Source organism: Alosa pseudoharengus, unplaced genomic scaffold (genome assembly GCF_046254945.1).
Source record: "Alosa pseudoharengus isolate Yale_2024_CS ecotype anadromous, Long Island Sound unplaced genomic scaffold, YU_APseudo_1.1 YU_APseudo_1.1_scf_21, whole genome shotgun sequence".
In the NCBI taxonomy this organism is placed as follows: Eukaryota; Metazoa; Chordata; class Actinopteri; order Clupeiformes; family Clupeidae; genus Alosa; species Alosa pseudoharengus.
In genome coordinates this window covers 4,153,755-4,173,754 of record NW_027468674.1, presented here as the reverse complement: position 1 = coordinate 4,173,754, position 20,000 = coordinate 4,153,755, and the positions used below count along the sequence as shown (strand labels likewise).

Here is a 20,000-nt window from a genome sequence, read left to right as displayed (position 1 = left end):
ACATATCTGATTATTACACTCTCATACTGTACCTATCCAACACACACACACACACACACACACACACACACACACACACACACACACTGCATCTCATCATCATTTATTCATCACAGGGAGCTACTGCTAGACACACAAAAACACACACTGCTTTTCATCATCATTCACTTCACACAGGCAGCCCTCTGACAAAGAAACATACACACACCCTACCTCAACAATCAAAGAGTCGCACACAACTCGCTCATCACTGGATACTGCCCCCCCCCCCACACACACACAAACACACACACACACACACACTGCATCTCATCATAACTTATTCATCACAGGGAGTTACTGCTAGACAAACAAACACCCATTAAAATGTGCTCTTTCTAACACACACACACACACACAGCTTTTTCATTATCATTCACTTACCACAGGCAGCCACTGACAAAGAAACATACACACACCCTACCTCAACAATCAAAGACCACACACACACACACACACACACACACACACACACACACACACACACACACACACACACACACACACACACACACACACACACACACACACACACACACACACACAAACACACACAAACACACACAAACACACTCTATTTCATCATCATTCACTCATCACATGAGCCAGAGCCTAACCTGGGTTACACGTGCGATTTTATTCACGCTGCTAGGACTGTAGATATTACAAATTTAAGGAGGATGTTAACTAAATGTAATCAAAAACTATTAAACTGTATCCACAGCAATAAGCCACATATCACATGATCACAGAAATGAATTCAACCTTGTTTAACTCTCTGTTGTGAAGTGCAGGACTATGGTCTCATACAACGAGCCTTTTAATGGCAGGAACAAATACTCTGGGGGGGTCAGACATAAAGGTGGGTGGGTGCTCTACATGTTCACTAAGAAAAGGGCCACAGAAATGCAGGGCTTCCTGTAACGGTTTTCTGTTAGTGATACTACTGATGAGTCTTTGGAGAGTGGAGATTAGACTGTAGCTTCACAGAGAACAAAACGACTGGATACAATCTGCTTTCTCACTTCACTGTTTCATGGTTTTGAGAACCTACTAGATGTTCACACTTGCATTATCTTTACTGTTGCAAATCTCAACATCAAACATCGCAAAACAAAATAAATCCAAACTTAAAATCTAAGCTCATTACTAGAGTGGCATTTGGGATGACAGGATATTCATTGTGGTGGCCCTGGTCATAGGGTGTCCTGCACACACAATGTCCCAGATTACAGGTTTACTTACAGTGCTGATGTGACCACTGGAACCAGCCTCTGAAGAACTTCATCTGGACTGAGGAGTTCAGTCTGATCAGTCTCTGGTGTCTTTATGTACTTCTGCAGGTCAAACTCATCCACCTGCTCCTCTGGAATCTTAAACTTAAATCTCCTAGTCTTCCACTCTCCTGGTATGAGCGTGTCTACAGACAGAGTTCCTGAGCTCCTGTCAATCACCTCCACTACAGCATGGCGATTCAGCTCATTCAGACAGTAGAACAGGTTGATCTTTCTGTCTGAATTACTTTGATTTCTGATCTTCTGTTTGACATACTGGACGGTTTGTTCTGAGCTCTGTGGTTGACTTCTTGTCTGTGGCAGTAGGTGCATTAAGAGATTCTGATTGGACTCCAGTGACAGGCCCAAAAGGAAGCGGAGGAAAAGGTCCAGGTGTCCGTTCTCACTCTGTAAGGCCAGGTCCACTGCGGTCTTGTGTAGGTCATGCAGTGTTGCAGCTCTGAATAGGGCAGAGAGCTGAGAGGTTTGCTGTTGGTCAGGCATGCTTCTCTCTATGCTTCTAAAGCAGATGAACACATATAAAGCTGCAACAAACTCCTGGATGCTCAGATGCACAAAGCTGAACACCTTCCCCTGGTACAGCCCAGACTCCTCTCTGAAGATCTGAGTACACACTCCTGAGTACACTGATGCTTCTGTGACATCAATGCCACATTCTCTCAGGTCTTCCTCATAGAAGATCAGATTGCCTTCCTCCAGCTGTTGGAAAGCCAGTTTCCCCAGTTTGAAAATCATCTCTTCATCTTTCTCTTTTCTTTCTGTGTATTTTTCTTTTCTGATATTAGTCTGAATGATCAGGAAGTGAGTGTACATTTGAGTGAGAGTTCTTGGCATTTCTACTTTTTCTGATTCAAATGATGTTCTCTCTACCACAGTGGCTGAAATCCAGCAGAAGACTGGAATGTGGCACATGATGTAGAGAGTCCTGGATGACTTTAGGTGTGTGATGGTTCTGTTGGCGAGGTTCTCATCACCGATTCTCTTCCTGAAGTACTCCTCTTTCTGTGGGTCATTGAATCCCCTTATTTCTGTCACCTGGTCCACACGCTTATGAGGGATCTGACTGGCTGCTGCTGGTCGGGTGGTGATCCAGATGAGAGCAGAGGGAAGCAGATTCCTCTTGATGAGGTTTGTCAGCAGAACGTCCACTGAGACTGGCTCTGTCGCATCACAACATTTCAGCTTGGAACGGAAATCTAGAGGAAGTCGACACTCATCCAGACCATCAAAGATGAACATGATTCTGTGCTTTGAACTGGTGAAGATTTTTGAATCTTTTATCTCTGGGAAGAAGTGCTGAAGAAGCTCCACCAGACTGAGTTTCTTGTTCTTCATCAAGTTCAGCTCTCGGAAAGGAAGAGGAAATATGAAGTGGACATCCTGATTGTTTCTTCCTTCAGTCCAGTCCAATATGAACTTCTGCACACAGACTGTTTTCCCAATGCCAGCCACTCCCTTTGTCAGCATTGTTCTGATGGGTATGTGTTGTCCAGATAAGGGTTTAAAGATCTCACTGCATTTGATTTGTCTGACTAGTGCTGATTTTGTAAAAGATGCTATCTCTATCTGTCTGACCTCATGTTCATCATTGACCCCTCCTCCTCCCTCTGTGATGTGGAGATCTGTGTAGATCTCCTGGAGGAGTCTGGATTCTCCCAGATTAGGTATTCCCTCAACCAGATGCTGAAACTTGCTCTTCAATGTGGATCTGAATTTCTCATGGACCTCTGCCTCCTCTGGTGTCCATCTGGATTAATGACGGAATCACAAATACACATCTGTTGTTAACAACATATCACCACAATACTCCTACAATAGTCCTGCAAGATTCAGAATGTATATGAATTTATGTATGTTATATAAGTGTTAACTATTAAAAAGGATTAAAGTAATGTAATGTTAAAAGGACTACAGCTCATAGTGTAATGTAACTTTCTCAATAGGAACCTAATGTGAACATGCAGGGAGAGACATGGAGATAGGGGTTCCTTTACATATAACACTTAAACAGAATAAATGTCATTAAGTTACAGTTACATGAAAACCAGAGGAATATAAGGTTCTAGTGAGTTTCTGAAATAAACATAATTAAATCTGAGTGAGCAGAGGTGTTTTGTAGAGGGTTTTGGTGACTGCCTGACAGAAAGTCCTGATCCATGACCTCACCTGTGTTCTACAGCAGAGTCCCTCTGACCTCTGACCCGTGACCTCACCTGTGTTCTACAGCAGAGTCCCTCTGACCTCTGACCCATGTCTCGTCTGCCCTCTTGGACTCTGCGCCTGACGCCCCCTGCTGGACACTGTTAACACAACTAAAAGGTGAGTTCTCACATCTCCCTCAGAAAGAACAAACTGATCACTACACTCACACACACACACACTGCAGTATGTATATAAATGTGTGTGTGTGTGTGTGTGAGTGAGAGAGAGAGAGAGAAAGAGAGAGAGAATGGGGGTACAGGTGACAGAGGGTGTGTCTAAAGCCCTCCTTACACTGACAGACTTTGGAAAGATTTGCATAGATTTGGAAAATATTTTGGAAAGACTAGCCTACAGTCTCAGACCCTCTCACATCTAAAGACAAGTAATAGAGTTTTAAGTCACAGAATATGATTTTGCAATGACTAGGGATCTTGCAGGGCCACTATTTACAAGACTGCAACTAGATTCCTTTAAATTATTACCCATCGTGCAATAGATATCAACAGGAACTGAAATGATAGCCTACTAAACTCAAAGTCATATTTTCGTGTTTCTGCAGCATTGTTTCATGCGTGACATCCCTAACTGTGTTATGTTATGTTATGTGTGTGTGTGTGCGTGCGCGTGTGTGAGAGAGAGAGAGAGAGAATGGGGGTACAGGTGACAGAGGGTGTTTCTAAGAGATTTTAAGACTCTACTAGAGAGGGAGTGTGTGGTGAGTGGTATTTCATTTCAGCACCACATCCACAGTAACATAAGAAACCAACACAAAGTGGGTTAATATCTCTCGCTATCCTGCAATGAGTTATGAGGGGAGCTACATGTAGGCTATGGAGCATCCTGCAATGAGTTATGAGGGAAGCTACATGTAGGCTATGGAGCATCCTGCAATGAGTTACGAGAGTAGCTACATGTAGGCTATGGAGCATCCTGCAGCAACAGCACGCTCAGAAATGGGGGGAACAGACCACCAGCTTTGCTTAAACAACGCTGCTTGTTTAACCACTCACTGTCTTGCTAACTCGCTAGTTTGCCAGCAAAGTTAAAAAAGATTAGCCTGCGGACTTAAACGCAGTCAATGGAACTGCATTAGTTTTTGTGACTTACGTGCATTTTGCATTGTTGTTACAGACGCAGCCTATTTTTTTCAAAACGAGTTTAATAGTTTCCCTCCAAAACTCTACTGACCAACAGAGTTGTAATAAACATTCTAACAGTAAAAATCAAGGTGAGCATTCTAAACCGACTGAACTCATTTTGTCCATTTGTGTCCAACGTTTCTCCTGCTCCCTCATTTGCCCTGTCATAGGTGTTTGCCCCCAGCAATATGACGGCCGTATAGCCATATCCCTCATTTGCCCTGTCATAGGTGTTTGCCCCCAGCAATATGACGGCGTATATCCATATCCCTCATTTGCCCCGTCATAGGCGTTTGCCCCCAGCAATATGACGGCCGTATAGCCATATCCCTCATTTGCCCTGTCATAGGCGTTTGCCCCCAGCAATATGATGACCGTATAGCCATATCCCTCATTTGCCCTGTCATAGGCGTTTGCCCCCAGCAATATGACGACCGTATAGCCTATGCCACTTACGTAATAGAACTCGAAGGACAATGCTGTATCTAGCTTTCTATATCTATTAGGGGTGTAAATATTAATCGATTCATATCGATGCATCGATTATGCAGCCGGCGATTCAATGCATCGATTCGTCCGCAAGAGTATCGATTAATGTGTTTATTTTGCCGCCTGTTTGTTTGCCTATCTATTTTCAGCATCAGCTCCGACCTTTCTTTTTCTGTCTATGGCTCCGATGTAAGCGCACTACCTACTCCTAAGCTGCGGGTTTTTTATATGCAAAGACATGAGGCTGTATAACGAAGGCTTTAGATACCTGCTCCTACATTCCGAACTTTTGTTGATTTATTTGAAACTTCATAGATATCATGTAAAAATATTGAGTATTGAATCGTATCGAATCGTATCGTGGGGAATTCTGAAGTATCAAAAATAATCGAATCATTGGCTTAAGAAATCGATATTGTATCGAATCGTCATGAAGACTCCGATTTACACCCCTAATATCTATAGGTGAAAAGACGTAAAATAGCGATAGATAAATAAGCCTAGCCTACTTGAAAAGGAAAAAATGCAGACTCTGAACTGAACTGTAAACAAATGTAGAGACTAAATTGTCATTATCATTATTATTATCCATCTACCCATGGACCCATAGCCCAGACCATCTATCCATGGACCCATAGCCCAGACCATCTATCCATGGACCCATAGCCCAGACCATCTACCCATGGACCCATAGCCCAGACCATCTATCCATGGACCCATAGCCCAGACCATCTACCCATGGACCCATAGCCCAGATCATCTACCCATGGACCCATAGCCCAGACTATCTACTCATGGACCCATAGCCCAGACCATCTACCCATAGCCCAGACCATCTACCCATGGTACAGACCATCTACTTCATATGTTATAATCTACCTTAAAGTCACCCACTCCAGCACCCCCAAACAACTATAGGAGACAACCCAACTACATCACTAACCAACTTACAGAGAGGAAGAGAAGAGAGGAGAGGAGACAGGAGTGGGAAATCACTGGGTATAAAATACTGTACAAGTGTGCATGGTACACTATTTCATATCAAACACTGGATATAACATTATGCAATTTATAATAAAAGAAAAAATGATGCATATCATCAAAAAGAGATGCAAAATGAAAAATTCAGACAAAATTCCAACACCAGTGTTTTAGAGTCACATCCAAACCTCCACTCCAACACTAGTGTCTTATAGTCACATCCAAACCTCCACTCCAACACTAGTGTCTTATAGTCACATCCAAACCTCTATCTAACACTAGCGTCTTATAGTCACATCCAAACCTCCACTCCAACACTAGTGTCTTATAGTCACATCCAAACCTCCATCCAACACTAGTGTCTCATAGTCATATCCAGGGGTATAGTGAAAAATAAGAGGTGGGTAAACTATGAATTTTGTGATCACAGTAAGGTGAACTTAACCATGCAGTATCATATTTTTAAAAAAGGCATTCAGAATATGTTTGATGATGGTGGAGGTTATTGTCCAATGTTTATAACAATGCCAGTGCTATTAATGGTTCCTAGAGTGTTGATAAGTGTACATATTGTGTATGTGGATAATACAGTGTGATTTTTGAATGTTAAAAGTTGCAATTGGTGAATACAAAATAAGAGGTGGATGACCTTTATTTCTGGCCATATCTTATAGCTATTCCATCAGTCTTGTATCGGACAGATAATGAGGTAGTGAGTTACTGCTTAACTGTTAACTCTTGTTTTGGCTCATACAGTATGATACTTCCAAACTAAACACGTTTTGCCCTCCATAAAGACTGACCTGTCAGAGTCAGATGAAGACACGCCCACTTTGGAGTCTCTGCTCCTCTTCTTCTTCCCATCTGGATCAGAGTCCATCACGAAACACACACACACACACACACACAAAAGTTTGATACAGTGTTCTAGCTAGTCCAAACATTAGAGCGTTGTGGAGGGCACTCTTAAAGGTGCAGTCCATGGTTCCAATCCAACACACTTTTGTCAAATGTAGCTAATCGCTGCTTGTGATCCTCTAGTTGTCTGTTCTGTGTAGCTAATTGCTGCTTGTGATGCTCTAGTTGTCTGTTCTGTGTAGCTAATTGCTGCTTGTGATCCTCTAGTTGTCTGTTCTGTGTAGCTAATCGCTGCTTGTGATCCTCTAGTTCAGTGATTCTTAAACTTGGGGTCGCCAAAAACTTCCGTGGGGTCGCCAATTATTTTCTGTATTCAGTCTGAAATTATTATTAGGTGAAACAAAGGAAAATAATATTGGCCTTTTTCTTATTTACACGCAGTTAAGAGAAGAGAGAGAAATGTTTTCGTCTTTCAACGAGATCTGGTTCAGCCTATAGGCTACTGGTCCACTGATAGAAACAATGCAGGGTTTCCGTTGTCCGGTAATTACCGGACATTGGCCGGGAAAAAAATGAAATGTCCGACAAAATTAAATCTCTCCGGTCAAATTGTCCGATTGAAATTGGCTAATAATCCCGTCCCCTAACGCAATCTGAATTTGAGAATAAGCCTTAATATGTAGGCCTAAGCCTATATTATACGTCCTCTGGCTATGTTTTTAAATGAACAGGCTCTACCGTTTGAAAGTTATTAAACAACACGCATAACCTATGCTGCATTTCAAATAGGAAGCGCACGCTTAAAACGTCCATGTTAAACAACGAACAAATGAGAGGCGGTTCAAACATGGCCAGGCCCAGGCAGACTAGCCTTAAATGTTTTTTCAGAGGCCAGACGCGATGGATGATGATAAATTGGTAACGTCTAAAGCCTCAGATGTCCGGTCAACTCCACCACCACCAGATAAAAAGCAGAAGTGTCGGGCATATCTGTCGGAATCAGTGACATTGGAAGTGGAGTTGCGGGGGGTGCGGCCGCTCCAAGACACTGTCATTCTCCGTGTACATTGGACATGCAAAGTGTTCTTTACCCAAAGCATACAGTAGGTTTATGCGTTCTCTGTCTATGATCTGCAGGGTTAGGGCCTCCTCGACGAGGCGATTACTGGTCCGCGGATCATTTCTGGCACAATTAAACAGTATCATTGAACCGCGGCCGAAAGAAAAAGAAACTAAACATTTCCCAGAATAGGAAACATTTCTTAATTTATTGTTATCAAATAAAGAGGCATAGCATTAGGGGGGTAGTGGTGTGAGCGCTCATTCTTGTGCACATCTGTGCAAGTTAAACAGTCACCACTGAGATAACAAGGGTAGCAGCAACAAACAACGTAGCCTTTTTAAAACAACGAACGAAGCGGACTCTTGCTGTCCATGAAAATATACTGGCTAGATCTTCTTAGGCATGTTTAAGTTAGGCTAATGAACATGTTGCATTCTATACAGATTATGTAATTCTTTAAGCTACATAGCCTGTCTCCAGTTTTCCTCAGTTTGACTAATTAAGAAGGGATAATAGGATATTTGACCGGCATATCATCAAAATGTCCGGAAAACGAAACCTCTGCCGGTCACTTTGACCGGCACCATTTTTTTCTAGCGGAAACTCTGAAACAATGTAACTATCTGCTCCACTACGCAAACCCAACTTGTTCCCGCTATTTTAAGTAAAACAAAAAACAAAAGAGGTAGCCTACTAGCCAAAATGGACAGGTGGCTGCTTAAAAAATTGAACAAAAGCTCGGAAGTGCCATCTACCAGTGCGTCTACTCCGTGATCCTCAGATGGGACAAGTCTACAGGCCGGTGAGAATAAAAAAGGTGCGTCGGCTTTATCAGAAAGAATTTCTGAAATATGGATTCACTTGCCAAGTTAAAGATAACCTCGACCACCCACAATGTGTGATTTGCGGCGATGTTCTGGCGAATGAGAGCTTAAAACCTGTCAAAATGAAACGACATCTCAAAATACAGATGTCGGCTCAACAAATCTCTGTGTCGCCGTATGCAGCATTCCTCCTAGAATTAACTTGCTATGTTCACGGAAGCATGCCCACCCTTCCCATTGAAATTGTTAAAGATAGTAAACCAGGAAAGGGAAATAAAAAAATATTGTTATTGTTATTATCGCCATAAATATAATTAATGTAACGTTGTAGGCCTAATGCTGCAGGCTATGTGTGTGTGCGTGCTTGTGTGTGCGCGCGCTACGCACATAGCGCTCTGATCTGATATGGCGGCAGCCTACACTTGTTTAATCGTGATTGTTTGGTTTTCTCGGTTCTTGTTAATAGAGTAAATAAAACAAATGACTTTGCTTTCTAGATTTTGCTTGATTTAGTTGTTAACGTTTGAGGGGGGTATTTGAGTAAGGACTTAGAATGGGTTTGGGGAAAGTGGGGTCGCCAGACCTCGTCATACTGTTTTGTGGGGTCGCCAGACAAAAAGTTTAAGAACCACTGCTCTAGTTGTCTGTTCTGTGTTGCTAATTGCTGCTTGTGATCCTCTAGTTGTCTGTTCTGTGTAGCTAATTGCTGCTTGTGATGCTCTAGTTGTCTGTTCTGTGTAGCTAATTGCTGCTTGTGATCCTCTAGTTGTCTGTTCTGTGTAGCTAATTGCTGCTTGTGATGCTCTAGTTGTCTGTTCTGTGTAGCTAATTGCTGCTTGTGATGCTCTAGTTGTCTGTTCTGTGTAGCTAATTGCTGCTTGTGATGCTCTAGTTGTCTGTTCTGTGTAGCTAATTGCTGCTTGTGATCCTCTAGTTGTCTGTTCTGTTAGCTAATTGCTGCTTGCGATGCTCTAGTTATCTGTTCTGTGTAGCTAATTGCTGCTTGTGATCCTCTAGTTGTCTGTTCTGTATAGCTAATTGCTGCTTGTGATGCTCTAGTTGTCTGTTCTTCTAGTTGTCTGTTCTGTGTGTGTTCTAACTGTTTGTCTTCTGTAAGTTCTGACCTGCACATTCACTACTCAGGCCAATCAACAGGTACACCCCCCTCCCCCACACACCTCATTATTACTCCCCAACATACACCAATACGCCTCCGACACACACACACACACACACACACAGGTACTAGTATTAATTTATTCTTTAAAGTTGAGCTAGCTCTTGAGCACAAGGAATTTCATTACTTATCATTCCTTTTATGAGTACATGACAATAAACTACTTGCACCTAAACTCAACACGCTTCTTCAGGAGCATGGAAGGGATTAAGGTCAGCTGATCCACTAGTGACCAGATGTAACAGGTTCAACTATACACATACTGTAGGTAATAATAATATAAATGATCCTGAGATCAACAACCTTTGCAAAGTCAGATCAAGCAAAACTCTAAAAGTGTAAGGCTGTGTGGTAAGTAAGCAAATCAAAGTAAATGTACACTTACGAGACATGGATGTCTGGAGCTTCTTGTCCTTCTGAGTGAGTTGAGAAGAAGGTCCTGCTTGATCTTCCTCCTCCTCTTTCTCTCCAGCATCATGCTCCTTCCATTTCACTTTACTCGTGATTTTATTTCCCATCTTTCTCTTAGCTCACACAGTTCCTGAACAACATAATCAACATTCGCTGTTACACGGTTTCTAAGCTAAAACATTTTTTGTCACATACAGCAAACATCTCCTCACCATCTGCTAGCTGCCTGTCCCCTGAATACTCTGTAAAACACGATCTCTGCAGACAGCCCAGGCTCCAAAAATTGCAACAAAAACAACTCGGTCCAGCCTGGACCATGAAACATAACAAACGTTTCCAGCCATTCACCGATGAGATGCATGTTCAGGAGAGTTGCAATTGTACGGGATGGAGGGGCGAGCTAGCTCTCTGTTTTGTTTGAAGGTCAACAGAAGTGACATTACCCAACATCACTTAGAACACCTTTAATATCTGATGGCAGTGCGATATTTTTGGTTATGGCCTAGGGCCCTATCTTGGCGATCTGAAACGCATGGTCAGTGGCGAAAAGCTTAAATACATTTAGGGGTGTGTCCAGTCCACATTCAGGGTGATTTTGTTATCAAACGTAACATCGGGTGCATTGTTCAATTGTTCTGAGGCCCTAAACTGTACAGCAGCACCCAATTAATAATACTTATTTTGTAAAATGTAACCGCCTACTTTGAATGTGATACCTTGACTGGTAAAGTGACACAGCTAGGGTGTGTGCATGTGTGTGCACAAGCGAACTGCACATAGCAGTGGGTCTATTGGGAAGAAAGTCCAGGCCCTTTTTTTAGTCCCAGTCCCTCCGCCTACACGCCCACAGGCGGCGACGAGGAGAAGGCGAGGCGTCTGCAAGCGAATTCTACACCCTGCCGCTCTCCATAGGAAATGAATATGATAGCCGAGTCTATGAGTGGCGCGCTGGGTTTTGTGGCGATCATGGAAATGCACAGATCTCTGGCAGATTATTTTTTCACAGCGTACTGTGGCTTGAACTCAGTGCATGGGGGCTGCAGGCAGCTTGTCCAACGACCCACATGCACTGAATTCAAGCCACAGTACACTGAAGACAGTAAAGCATGGTGCTGCACAATTCATGTTATGGGGATGTTTCTCATACTGTGGTGTTGGACATATTTATCGCACACCAGAGATCATGGATCAGTTTCAATACATCAAAATATTTGAAGAGGTCATGTTGTCGCATGCTGAAGAGGAAATGCCTTCAAATGTGAAGCAATTCTCAGAAATAATGGTAATGCAACTAGATACTGCAGTGATTCAAAGTAAAGCAAAAACCTTGAGATATTTTTCAGTTCATACAGTAAATGTTTGAGTTTGTAAAGAAAAATGCAAACACTGCTAATTTTTTGAACAGCATAACATTCCTTTTTCTTCACTTTCTGTGAAGGTAGACAAACTTGATCAATTTTGGTCATGTTTTTTGAAATTGAATGTGCAGTGTTCCCAATGCATTGATATTATGGAATTAACAGCTATTCTAAGGATTTTGAGCTTTATTCAATTAAAACACACTGCTATCATTCTGCACACAACTGTATGAAGGTCCATCTTTATTGACATTACAGAAGTCTCTCGTTAGCAGGTTCTTGTAGGCTACTTCAGCCTCTAATCTAGAACTGTCATCAGAGATCATGTTTTGAAAATTGTACCTATGTCATTATTCTGTGGCTAACAGCAACGCTTGCAAAGTGACACATGCGCAACTTACATCCTGTAGCGCAGGGCTCTTCAATTGGCGGCCCGCGGGTCAGGTCCGGCCCGCGAGGTCATTTGTACTGGCCCTTTAAAAAAAAATTAATCTCTAGCAAGCGCATGAGCTGTTGTCCACTCTTGCATCTCTCACTCGCTTTAGTCCTGCAGCCACTGCACCTCAGCCCATTGAACAAATTAGGCTACATTACAATTCATTACATTTGTACATTTATAAGCTGAACGTAAGTGCCATAGTTTAGTTTCAACCTAAATTGGCACGTTGGAGTTTATCTACTAATATTTAACAGGTTGCCCCACACAAATAGTTTCTGTCAACAATATCGCAAAAAAACACGGGCACAATTTCTGCAAAACTTGGTGGAAAGGTGGAGCAGATCCGACTCAAAGGGAATTTCAAAGTATTTCTATATAGTAGCCTGGCTATTGCCGATGTCCTTCATTTCTTCACGTCTTACAACATAAACAAATGCAATTATAGACTAGCGAAGTCTGAAATGAGCCTGTCTAAAAGCCTCTTGGAAATCATGTGGCATGTTCCATTAAATGCGCACTCAATTGCGATTCGAAGCAAAATGTATGATAGCCTAACGAAGGTAAATTGCATATGTAAATGGCGACGGCAAAACGTTAAAGTGAATCGTAGACTTTATAATAAAGAAAGTAAAGGAGATGATTTTCACCTCCGTTCACCAAATAAAGGCCGTGGTTGTGTTTCTACAATAGGTTGGCACAAAACGTAATTTCTGTCAGAAACCAAGTAGGCTAAACGTTTTCATTGTCATCGTGAACTATGACGATGCCCATGTTCAGTAGGCTATGTGTTTCATTTATTCAAGCAGTGACATTTGGTTTAATGCATGGGGTAACGTGAGGTGCGTCAGAAAAAAGATGGGCCTGTCCCTCTCAAAACATGTTAAATGTTGTGAAATTCTATGGTGGAAAATTGCATATTTAGCCCCTCTGAAAATTTAATATGTATTTGTGAAATTGCAGAATTTCAACACTTGAACAGGGACAGATAGCCCATGAAGGATTTTGCAAGGGATATTTCACCACATTCTGAAACTACACTTCCTCCCCTTTCCAATGACACCCCACTTGTGAAATTATATGGTGGAAAATGGCATATTTTGCCCCTCTGAAAATACAGTATATATTTTGTGAAATTGCAGAATTTCAGCAGTGGGGAGTCATTGGAAAGAGGAGAGAGTGTAGTTTTAGAATGTGGTGAAAAATCCGATGCAAAATGACATGTAGGCCGTAGGGAATACATTTACTGTAGAAAAACTTCAAAATCTGCTACCAACTACATCCCCCCCCCCCCCAGTGTAAAATGAACAAAATGATTTACTAGAAAACATAACACAACATGTATCAAAAGATCCAGCACAGAAAATAAAGAAAAAACTACATAATCTGCCACCCTCTACATAACCCCCCCCCCCCCCTCTAAATTACCAAATTATTTAATAGAACACAAAAGGCAACATTTCTCAAAACATTCGGCAGTGGAGTCAACAGAAAAAAGATATACAGGCTTTTGAACGTCTGTGAACAATGCCTGTTCATCTGCAACAGGCACATGCCTGTGTTATCGCGGATTTGCGGTCAACACTGGCCCCTTGTGGACGAGGTAGAAAATTGCATTATTTAAGGTGGAAGGGAAAAATAACTCCCCCGCGATCTGAAAGTGGTCTTCCCCGTCGGAAACGAAAGTGGTGCTAACTTCAGCCTCGTCTGGAAATCATGGACCTAGCAGTTACTGTGCAAAGCACAGATTCCATTTGTGTTGTCTGTCATCACAGATTTCATTCCATATTAGTCACCATCAACCAGCCAATGATGTTATGTTATGCATGTACAAAATACAACATTTGAACACCCATATTGCTGCTGTTGTAATTCATTGTATATACAGCTGTTAATGTGATTACTCATATTTCAAGCCGCATTTCTCCGGCCCCTCAGTTGTGATGCTTTTCATGAACTGGCCCCCATTACAAACTAATTGAATAGCCCTGCTGTAGCGACTCACATCGGGGAGTGACACTCTGAATTCCTCTGAATTTGTCAGTTACCATTACCCGGAAATACTTAGCGGAAATAGCAATAACAGCGCACACCAAACCTGCCTAACCCACCTAACTTCTTTGCCCATCTGGTGCTGTGTGTAGCCCTACCCATGTGCACAAGTCCGCAGATACCGCACTGCTCTGTGGGGAGACTGGTGGGAGTCTCACCAGCTGCCTTTCCACCGCGCGACGAGTGAATAGCAGAGAACCAAGTTCGCATCAGGAAACTGTTGTCCCTATACGGCTCTTTACACGAGTCTAAGTGAAAACGATATATCTGCACATTCTGCATTGTCATACATCGCTTTGGATAAAACCTTCATAGTTTTCAAGGCTAAATGAGGAGGTGGGAGGGCTTGCCTACCTGAACATTGCCTACCTGTACGGCGACCGACGTGCGCAGAGTTGAGCCGCAGAACTATGTTCACTTTCGTGCAGTTCAGAATCGAATGGTCTGAATTATCCCGTTATGCGATTGGTTCCGAGGCTGTCACGTGGTTCGAGGAGGCCATGAGTCAAACATCAGATCCCCATTATCACAGTGAAGTGAAGAGTGAAAAAATAATATAGGCCCTAATAATAGGCTACTGAAATATCATGCATTATTAAAATATGCCCAAATGTTCCATAACTGCAAATATCAATTAGTACAATTAGTAAAATTAGTCTTTTATTACAAAACAACCTCAATCTGCACTGTTTTGAATGTGTAAACATCATTTGATGCAACTGACCGGTTTTCTTTTGGGGAACAGACAGAGGCTTGTTGGCCTAGGTCCTAGCGAACAGATCATCTGAATCTATAGCCTAACGCTTTATATTTTGGGAAGGCTTTATCCATGTCTGTTAATAATAAAGATATAGCCAACTAACAATGCAATAACAGTTACACTTTTCGCCATTCTTCGCTGTTACTGAGTAAGTTTAACCTGTCTTCGGCGATGGATGAACTATGAGAGGAATAGAAAGGTAAACACTGTAAGGGCCCTTTACTTATTGACAAACATTGATAATAACATTTATAGGCCTGTTAATGGTGAAAATCAGCCATTGAAGAGTAACGCTGTTTACTTCATTTTGTATCCCTGTGTTGCCTTTTTCTCTTGACCAAAGTGATTGAGAAAAACTGTAACTTACAGTATATTGTTTGCTGTGTGTTTTTATGTCGCCAGAGTGCCAGAGATAAATGTCCAGTGTATGTACATTCAGTGGACAATAAAGTTTTTATCTATCTATCTATCTATCTATCTATCTATCTATCTATCTATCTATATCTATCTATCTATCTATCTATCTATCTATCTATCTATCTATCTATCTAACTATCTATCTATCTATCTGTGAAAATCAGCCATTGAGGAGTAACGCTGTTTACTTCATTTTGTATCCCTGTGTTGCCTTTTTCTCTTGACAAAGAGGTTTAACTAACTGCATGAGTAAATTAATTGTATGAATAAATACATGCATAAATAAAGAACAAATAAAATGTGTTCTTTACATAAAAAGGTAGAGGATGATGAAAAACACAAAAGGCCATTGGTTTAATTTTTTGGGAGGGAACAGACACTCAGAAACTGTAAACCCTGTCTAGAGTATGCGGAAAGTTGAAGGATCATTTGAGATATGAACTGTAAACCCTGTCTAGAGTATGCTATGCGGACAGTTGAAGGATCATTTGAGATATGAACTGTAAACCCTGTCTAGAGTATGCTATGCGGACAGTTGAAGGATCATTTGAGATATGAACTGTAAACCCTGTCTAGAGTATGTTATGCGGACAGTTGAAGGATCATTTGAGATATGAACTGTAAACCCTGTCTAGAGTATGCTATGCGGACAGTTGAAGGATCATTTGAGATATGAACTGTAAACCCTGTCTAGAGTATGTTATGCGGACAGTTGAAGGATCATTTGAGATATGAACTGTAAACCCTGTCTAGAGTATGTTATGCGGACAGTTGAAGGATCATTTGAGATATGAACTGTAAACCCTGTCTAGAGTATGCTATGCAGACAGTTGAAGAATTGGGGCACACGTGGTACAGAGGAGTGTTCAGTCACACAGAGGAGAGAGAAGTAACGATGGACCTGCTCACCTGTATTTCTCATGTATTGATTGTACCTGGGCAAACACATATTACTCCACTAATTAGCTGACATACCTGGCTAAGGAGTTGTGCTGAGACGAATTACCTGGTTTAGTGGCTGGATCAAATATGTGGCCGGACTGTTACACCTAAACTCTATAAATACAACACTCCAATACAATACACACCTGGAAAATAATCCCTCCTGTCCACTACCTCAGAGGATATTAATCTGTGGTCCACCTGTCACTCAGTGCCAGTCACTCACCTGAAGTAGAGTACTGTAGGTCAGCATCACACAGGTGAGGAGAGTAGGTCAGCATCACACAGGTGAGGACCACTAGAGTAGGTGAGCATCACACAGGTGAGGACCACTAGAGTAGGTGAGCATCACACAGGTGAGGACCACTAGAGTAGTGAGCATCACACAGGTGAGGAGAGTAGGTGAGCATCACACAGGGGAGGAGAGTAGGTGAGCATCACACAGGTGAGGACCACTAGAGTAGGTGAGCATCACACAGGTGAGGAGAGTAGGTGAGCATCACACAGGTGAGGAGAGTAGGTGAGCATCACACAGGTGAGGAGAGTAGGTGAGCATCACACAGGTGAGGACCACTAGAGTAGGTGAGCATCACACAGGTGAGGAGAGTAGGTGAGCATCACACAGGTGAGGAGAGTAGGTGAGCATCACACAGGTGAGGAGAGTAGGTCAGCATCACACAGGTGAGGAGAGTAGGTGAGCATCACACAGGTGAGGACCACTAGAGTAGGTGAGCATCACAGGTGAGGACAACCCCCAGGTGATTCCAGCGCTCCATTGTTTCTGTATGGTCAGTGTGGTGTGTTTCCCACGGGGCTGAAGATAAACAACCAGGCTCAGTTCGGCTGGACAGTCAAACAGTTATATGCACTCCAGCATTATGTGCTTCTCTGTTCTATCTGACCACTAATCACGGGTCTGTTTGCTCACTCGCAGAAAGGCACAATGGCAAAGTAAGGCAAGGCGACACACACACACACACACACACACACACACGCTAGCTGTAGTTAACCTGAAGGCCTTTAACACTGTAGCCATGGTTACAGATAACCTAAAGGCCTTTGACACTGTAGCCATGGTTACAGATGAAACAAGGAGATACACCAGAGGGATCAATATGCTAGCTGTAGATAACCTAAAGGTCTTTGACACTGTAGCCATGGTTACAAATGAAAGCGAAAGCACAATGGCAAGGCAAGACAGGTTTATTCATAGAGCACATTTACAGGGGTACTTCAATGTGCTCATAATAAACAAAAGCAAAGCAGAAAAGTAAATAAAAGCAGTGGGGAGCAGTGAGGGGTTAGGTGCCTTGCTCAAGGGCACTTCAGCCATGGCCCACTGGTCAGGGCTCGAACCGGCAACCCTCCGGTTACAAGTCCAGAGTGCTAACCAGTAGGCCACGGCTGCCTGTATGTATTGTATATATGTAGGTATATGTATGTATGTGTATATGTATGTGTATATGATGTACACGGTACGATGCTAACCCTTGCTACCCAACACATGGGACAGAGTGGTGTACACGGTACGATGCTAACCCTTGCTACCCAGCACAGTGTGAAGTCAATTTAGTTTAGGTGCAGTGCCGGTGAAATGTGGGCAGTGACCACGACATGCTCTTGCAGGACACAGTGTCTCTCAGATAGATAGATAGATAGCTAGATAGATAGATAGATAGATAGATAGATAGATAGATAGTTAGATAGATAGATAGATAGATAGATAGATAGATAGATATAGATATAGATATAGATAGATAGATAGATAGATAGATAGATAGCTAGATAGATAGATAGATAGATAGTTAGATAGATAGATAGATAGATAGATATAGATAGATAGATAGATAGATAGATAGATAGATAGATAGATAGATAAAAACTTTATTGTCCACTGAATGTACATACACTGGACATTTATCTTTGGCACTCTGGCGACATAAAAACACACAGCAAACAATATACTGTAAGTTACAGTTTTTCTCAGTCACTTTGGTGCTTTTTGCAGATCAGAATGAAAATTCTCATAACTATTAGTTCAACCTCCACAACATTTAGTCATTTGTGCACATCATAGTAGCAAATTCTCCTTCCTTTGAACAAATTGCAAATGCTTTTGGACATGTATCAGTTGCTTTCATACAATTCTCTGCTGTTTTTTAACATTATCATTTGCTTATGTCATGTCAGTCAAAATGAACTATACTTATGGATACTGAATAGTTATTCCCTATAAAACTAATAGTCTTCATTGCATTGCTTGAGTCATTACATACAAAATTGTTGAACTAGTTATCAAATTCTGTCATAATGCTGTAGAATTGCAAATAGCATACAGTAAAAATGTATGTATTCAGTGTCTTGTACTCACTTACTCCCCTAACTACAGCAATGTGTAACTTTACTGTAGTTTTCAAATGGCTGTACAAGTAGTGTATAGTGCTGTCTTGAGCATGTTCAGGTAGTGTCACCGAGTTCTGCCCTTTTTTTGCATTGGAAAACACTGAGAGAACTGTCATAATGAAAACATGACAAAGCCATTTGACTATCTTGTTCATAAACGATGGTGTAAAGACTTCTCATTTTGATGACACTGACAGTTTCATTGAAATGAATACGTGCTTATGAGGAATGGACTTTGCAGGTCATCCACTAGGTTTTGCAGTTTGCACTAATTGTTTTGAGAAATGCACTAACTGCTGTGCAAATGTTAATAGTGATGTGAGAATAGCACCAAAGCGACTGCGAAAAACTGTAAATTGTATTTACATAAGTGGTTAAAAAACATAAATGAATAAATACTAGTGCAGTTCTCGGTACTGATCATTCTCATCATCACCCTGACTGGGTGGTGCATGAGTAAGTGGGGAGGGGAGTTATTTTAATATGCCTTGGTTCAGGATAGACTTTTTGTACCCATTTTTCCTGGCCATTGGGACCATCTGCATAGTGTGCAGGGTGGGTGATATCAGCTCTGCGTAGTGTGCAGGGTGGGTAATATCAGAGGTTATCTTGTGGGCTATGTGTAGTGTGCAGGGTGGGTGATATCAGAGGTTATCTTGTGGGCTATGTGTAGTGTGCAGGGTGGGTGAGATCAGAGATGATCTTGTGGGCTCTGCGTAGTGTCCGTTTGTGGTAGAGTGATTCAAGGGGTGAACCAATGACTTTGGATGCTCTGCTGATGATGCGCTGTAGTTTCTTCCGGTAGATAGATAGATAGATAGATAGATAGATAGATAGATACAGTAGATAGATACAGTAGATAGATAGATAGATAGATAGATAGATAGATAGATAGATAGATAGATAGATACAGTAGATAGATAGTCCTATGTGAGGACTGGACTAGACATATGACAAGTGACCTATGTGAGGACTAGACTAGACGTATGGGGACTAAAGACATGAGTGCCTGCAAACTCAGCTGCTGTTGACTTCCTCCAACTCTGTGCTGGTGTTTTGCTGAATGAGAACAGAGTATTGCTCTAGTCTAGGCTTCTGATGCGGGCTGAGAATATATTCTGTAGCCGGCGTTGTTATGGCGTTATTATGGCGTT

At 42.0% G+C, this 20,000-nt stretch overlaps 2 protein-coding genes across 4 annotated transcripts in view; both read right to left on the bottom strand.

Moving 5' to 3' along the window:
* Positions 1–20,000, bottom strand: part of LOC143137467 (protein NLRC3-like) — a 103,262-nt gene that overhangs the window by 7,916 nt on the left and 75,346 nt on the right. The window contains exons 1-5 of one of the 2 annotated variants that reach the window (XM_076297673.1): positions 14,679–17,553; positions 10,453–10,608; positions 6,949–7,009; positions 3,548–3,634; positions 1,285–3,081 (exon numbers count right to left, since the gene is read on the bottom strand). The exons of the other annotated variant lie outside the window; for it this stretch is intronic. Of the exons in view, the coding sequence (XP_076153788.1) occupies positions 1,285–3,081; positions 3,548–3,634; positions 6,949–7,009; positions 10,453–10,585 (2,078 nt within the window). The 5' untranslated portion in view covers positions 10,586–10,608; positions 14,679–17,553. Of the gene's footprint in view, positions 1–1,284; positions 3,082–3,547; positions 3,635–6,948; positions 7,010–10,452; positions 10,609–14,678; positions 17,554–20,000 lie in introns of those variants that run through there. 2 annotated transcript variants of the gene reach the window in all.
* Positions 18,310–20,000, bottom strand: part of LOC143137472 (modulator of macroautophagy TMEM150B-like) — a 10,821-nt gene continuing 9,130 nt past the window's right edge. For both annotated transcript variants that reach the window (XM_076297682.1, XM_076297683.1), the window contains exon 8: positions 18,310–20,000. This exon is cut by the window's right edge and continues 266 nt beyond it. The gene's annotated coding sequence lies outside the window, so the exon portion shown is untranslated.